Source organism: Panthera tigris, chromosome B1 (assembly GCF_018350195.1).
Source record: "Panthera tigris isolate Pti1 chromosome B1, P.tigris_Pti1_mat1.1, whole genome shotgun sequence".
Taxonomy (NCBI): Eukaryota; Metazoa; Chordata; class Mammalia; order Carnivora; family Felidae; genus Panthera; species Panthera tigris.
The window spans coordinates 144905013-144911076 of NC_056663.1; the positions used below are offsets into that span (position 1 = coordinate 144905013).

Genomic DNA, 6064 nt, shown 5'->3' on the forward strand with positions numbered 1-6064 from the left:
ACTTTCATTGTTGTCTCTCACCCTTTCCTCTCTCCTCCACCTGTAAAAACTCAACTAGGTATTTGTAAGATCTTATCCCCAATCCTCCATGATTTTAATTATATTTTTTTATTATTAATACCTCTTTAATTCTTAGATATGAATTCCAGATAGAGTTCTTTGGTTTTAGTTCCTGGATCTCTAATTTTCTTTTCAGTAGTGTCTAATCTGTTATAAAACATCTCCACTGAGTATTTCAGTCAAATTGTTGTATTTTTACTTTTAAGAGTTTCTTTTTTACTTATTTTCAAATATGCTTGGTCTTTGATTATATTTAATCTTCTTTATCTCATATGTGTCAGTTTCACTCCTCAATTAGCTAAGAAGTGCTTTGTAATGAGTATCCACTTCCCTCTTTCACTGAGTGCTCAGCTGTGCTAAGTTGTACAGACACCTGGGTTGGTTAGTTAAAAATATGAAGTCAGCCTCATTAGTGAAATGGAATACAAAGAGGAGTTGAGAAAACTTCCATTGTTCTATGGAAGAGACTACCGTTTGTAACCCATCTCTGGACAAGATTTCTGTTTTTCTACAAAGGTTTGTAATGTTCCACATAATATACAAAATGCTAAGAGGGAGCATTTAAGTTTTTATTTTTTTTAATTTCTCTAATGTTGATTTATTCTTGAGAGAGTGAGTGGGAGAGGGACAGACAGGGGAGAGAGAATCTGAAGCAGGCTCCAGGCTCCTAGCTGTCAGCACAGAGCCCTATGTGGGGCTCAAACTCACAGACCACAAGATCATGACCTGAGCCCAAGTCAGACGCTTAACCAACTGAGCCACCCAGGCACCCCAAGCATTATGTCTTTTATTTTATTTATTTATTTATTTATTTATTTATTTATTTATTATTTTTTAATTTAATTTTTTAATTTTTTAAATTTACATCCAAATTAGTTAGCATATAGTGTAACAATGATTTCAGGAGTAGAGTCCTTAGTGCCCCTTACCCATTTAGCCCACCCCCCACTCCTACAATCCCTCCAGTAACCATGTTTGTTCTCCATATTTATGAGTCTCTTCTGTTTTGTCCCCTTCCCTGTTTTTATATTATTTTTGTTCCCCTTCCCTTATGTTCATCTGTTTTGTCTCTTAAAGTCCTCATATGAGTGAAGTCATGATTTTTGTCTTTCTCTGACTAATTTCACTTAGCGTAAAACCATCCAGTTCCATCCACGTAGTTGCAAATAGCAAGATTTCATTCTTTTTGATTGCCGAGTAATACTCCATTGTATATATATACCACATGTTCTTTATCCATTCATCCATCGATGGACATTTGGGCTCTTTCCATACTTTGGCTATTGTTGATAGTACATTTGTGTCTTTTAATGCAAAATATTATTTTTAATATAAAAAGTTATAAAACAATAACTTTTAAAACTACTAAAGAAAGACAAACACCCAGTGACTTTGACAATAAGTTTTATTTTAAGTTGTGTCATAGTTACACTTAGATTTCCACACCATCAAAACAGCAGAAAAAAAATCTCTTTGGGAATACATAAAAGCATCTTCAAGTCAGAAAATAAAGTCAGTGTTTAAAAACACAATAATTTAAATAAAATTAGAAGAATCCATTTGTACATAATAAATAAGTTTTAACTAGCAAGAAATTACTCGGTTAATTTTGCCTGTTGAATTTTTGCTGCTTTGAGAAACAATTATAATTCAGGATTCTTACAGTTCAACACAGCCCAGTACAAGGCAGGCAGTGACAAGACAAGGCTAGGACTATAAAAGTAGGATTTCTAGTTCAATTACAATTTCAGATAAATAGTAATATACATATACTAAAAAATTATTCATTGTTTATCTGAAATAAAAATTAATTGGGTCTCTTGTTTGTTTTCAATTTTGCTAAATCTGGTACCCTTGATCAACATAGTTCTCTGATGTCACATCATTTAATATCAAAATAAATAAAAATTCACTACCGTCATTATACTATCCTACCAACAATGCTTCATTTCCCATTTTCCCCAATTTATACAGAGAGATTCCCCTATTTGTGTCTTAAATAAATATATAAATAATAAATAAGCAAACAAGTTTCACTTGCACATAATAATTCACCTGACATGAGAAAAAGTTAAAGTGCTTCCACATGTCCTCACGTCTCTGTGAGGTAGGATGGTGACTGATACTTTTTCTCCAGTTGAGGAATAAATATGGAAACAAGGACAGGGACTCCTGTCTCCTGGCCAGCAGGTTGAGGTTGAAAGATGTAACAATAACTACAAAACATATCCAGGATTTCCAGTTAAATTTGAATTTGTGGTAGACAATAAATAATATTTTTAATATAAGTGTGTCTAAATATTGCATGGGACAGTGTCATGGGACATTGGAAAAAAAACTATTCATTGTTTTTCCTAATCTCCAGATCTAACTGAGCATACTCTATTTTATCTGGCAACCAACCCTACACCAGACCCACACACTGCATGAAGTGCTGAAGTGAATTTGCTTGCTTGAAGTTTCATTGGCATCTTTATTGAAGAATTCTTGGAAACCATGGAGAATGTGTTTGTTTGTTTGTTTATGCATTTTGTTTCTCAGCTCTGAAAAGAAGTAAAATTAAAATCAAAATTTTGTAAATTAACATTATTTGAACCAGGAGGAGAGTATGGTTCTGGAAAATACATTTACTATGGAAATTAATACAGTCCTAGATATTCGTGTGTTAGCAATGTCCTAATTGTCAACTATTGTTGAAACTATTGTTTCTATAAATAGAAAGACCAGATAAGTTATCATCCAAACCGAGACCCTTCTGAGGGAACCATACTAATGATGCAGGGCACGGCATTTTAAGCCCAGACTTGCCCTGACAAACTGAGACGGATGGTCTTCCCAGTCTTGAGAACAACAAACTCACTATTGCCGCTATTTTTTTGTTAAGTCAAAGGGGCAGATCCCTAGAGAGTAGTCTTCCAGTAGAAACAAGAAAATTAGAGGCTAACTTTTAGACTGTATGTCTCAGAATAAATGAAGCATCTAAATTAAAAACAAACAAACAAACAAAACACAACTTACTTCTTCAAAAATATCTCCACAACCTTCTGCACCCACTTTTGCTTGGGGTCCAGGCACACCTCATTTCCATTGACGAGCTTTACACTGAAATGACAGAGATATGATTGAATCAGTATTTAGTGGGTTTCAGACATCCCTTTGTCAATTCGAGTCGTGGTTCTTGAAATATAGGCATAAAATCTGAGTTCAAGTCGTTAGCTACGAGGCATGAGAGGTACTGTATGTAAATGTCATGGAGACAAAGAATTTCTTTCTTGTCTTGCCCACTGCTGTGTTCCTGTACCTAGAACTTTGTATGACACTTCTACCTTCCTCAATTATAGGTTTGCTGGAGTAAAATATCTAATCACTTTTGAAAGTACTTACATGATTTCTGAGTTTTCACAGTGTGGGCCACTGTCAATCACTGTCAGTTCTTTGATTAATTTGGGATTGAAAGGTGTGGAATGAGTTTTTATGCACTGGCATCGAAGTTCTGAACTAATTCTTGACACAACTGCAGCTGTGAAAGAAAAAAAGTCAATTCAGGATTAATTTCAACCTAGATACAGCTCTGCTGGCTACTCTCTCCTTAATTTCAAACTGATCATTTAGTGACGGGATGTTTGGTAAACATCTCATCTTTAGTAAACTCATTCTCAGAGTGGAAGCCTGGATATTCTCCTAGCTCCTAAATTCAATTAAAAAAATTGTTGGGGCGCCTGGGTGACTCAGTTCGTTGAGCGTCCAACTCTTGATTTCAGCTCAGATCATGATCCCAAGGCCATGGGATTGAGCCCTGTATCTGGCTCGATGCTGAGCCTGGAACCTGCTTGAGATTCTCTCGTTCTCTCCCTCTGCCCCTCTCCTCTACTCACATTCTCAATCTCTCTTTTAAAATAAAAATGAAATAAAATAACAAACTGTCACTAATGACAGAATTGATTGACTTCCCGCATAAAGACTTGGAGTTGCCTTTGTGAAATGTTGACATCCTCACAGTACTTTTTTTTCTACTTGGTATTGTGCAAACTTCTATGATGCCACAATGTTACCTACAGTATGTAAACTAAAATTCAACAACAGAGAAATTGCCTTCAGAAAAAGTTAATAAAAATAGATAAGTAAGTTGCACAAAGATGTCTCATATCTTGGGAAAATCCTTAATGCTTCACAGAAAAGAAAAAATATATAGAAACTACATGCTATGAACATTTCTAACTGCATTTGTTTCATAGGAGGGATCCCAAAAGGTTTACAATTTGTCAGGGTGTCTTTAAACCAAATAGGAATTGATAGTTGTCTGAAACAGCACAAGGAGTAAAATTACCAGGTTTACCATACTTGATATTAGTTAATAATAATATGGGTATCTAATAAGATACACTCTAAATTATAGATTTAAATTAAATGTATGCATACTACAGAGTATGAATGATAGGAACAGAATGTCGACATTAATCAAGCTTTATACTTTTCTAAGTGTTGTATAGATCAAGCCTAAACAATTAAAACTTCAATTGAACATGAAATGACTGTAAATATTATTTCCTTTTCTTGAATAAGAAGAATGTTATTAAAGCAGGAAGGATAATCTTGCAATCTAAGGATCACATTTAGACACAGGAAAACTGGTAGATCAGAAAGGCATGCTTACCTTCACACAGAGCTGCAGAAAGCATAAAAGCTGCTAAGATAGCAACAACCAGCTTGGAAGTCATGTTGACGCAAGGTGCTTTCGTTCTGGTTTCTTCTTGGCTCTTGTCCTAGACGCTTGTGAGCTCTGCTGTCCCAGAGGACTTGTGTTGGATGGAGAGCTTCTGTGGCTTTTTATATTATTCACAGCAGCAGAGAATATGCACCCTCATTCTTGAATTATGTCAGAGGAAATTCCACAATATGCAACCGTCTGCCTGCCCTTTGTGAGCAGACCTGAGTCATCCCACTCCTGGAACATGTCTCTTATCAGATTTTTGGCACGATGGAAATTCTATTTGATCTTTAACATTATTTAATGTATTTCATTTAAAAACATTTTCAACCATGTTTCAAAATAACTGTTACACATTCAAGCTTCTCTTCTTTGACACAGTCTTATCAGATGTACTTTTTTATTTATAAATAAATTTATTGGAGTACCGTCTGGCAATTGTTAGAGAAAGGTCATTTGTGATAACTCTTTTAGGGTAGGGTCATTCCTCTAGGGAAATTACAGGTGCTGTAATGATAGAGAAAGTAATCTTGACAACCACTTTTATTAGAGACACAATTTTGAGAAGTCCTTTTCTGCGTATTTTGGAAAGTTTCCAGAAACCATTACTCTTCTCAAGGAGAGTATTACAAGTTTTCAAAAGATTTGGTTTTCTAATGTATGTTTGAAAGAATGAAAAGGCGCACCTTTCAGTTTGGTTCTACTAATATTTATCAAGTAACTTCTGAGTAGTGCGGGGATCTAGAGATAGACAAGACTAAGTACTTGTTATCAGAGAGTTTGGTCTGTCATAAGAAAAAAGCAATATAAAGACCTGACTGTATTACAGAACAGACAAGTGGTACCGAGATTTTAATTCCAACAGGGACAGAAGGACAGAATATTCCAGAAACAGTGTGAGCAGGGTGTTGAAAGGAGAAGATGAAGGAGAACAGCACACTCTACCTAAAAACATTGTTCAAGGACACATGAATGAAGATATGTCTGTGCTCCAGGAAGAGGTTCCCTGGGGCTACTTGATAAGGGTAGAATTAAGTAGTATCTAATGGAAAGGCAAACCGTGTATGCTTAGTGGAAAAACCATCCAGGTTCAAACTCGGTCAGCCACCTAATTTTTGTGTGGCTTTTAAACTTTCTGAGTTCCAGTTTCTAGTATCTATAAAATGGGTTAAATAACCCCACCCCGTCGCATAAAGTTAATATATGTAAACTTCCTAGCTGAACTTTTGAACTGGTAAATTCTCACCTATTCCAAGAGTTATGACTTATATTTCTCATTGTTGTCAGATTACCCAC

The 6064-nt window shown here is 35.3% G+C and overlaps 1 protein-coding gene across 1 annotated transcript; it reads right to left on the minus strand.

Moving 5' to 3' along the window:
* Positions 1 to 1447: 1447 nt before the first annotated feature.
* Positions 1448 to 4957, minus strand: CXCL8 (C-X-C motif chemokine ligand 8). The gene is made up of 4 exons (XM_007086940.3): positions 4715 to 4957; positions 3445 to 3580; positions 3079 to 3162; positions 1448 to 2603 (listed from the first exon to the last, which is right to left on the minus strand). Exons 1-4 carry the CDS (start codon positions 4776 to 4778, stop codon positions 2582 to 2584), a joined length of 306 nt encoding a protein of 101 aa, XP_007087002.1. The 5' UTR covers positions 4779 to 4957; the 3' UTR covers positions 1448 to 2581.
* Between the last annotated feature and the right edge of the window lie 1107 nt (positions 4958 to 6064).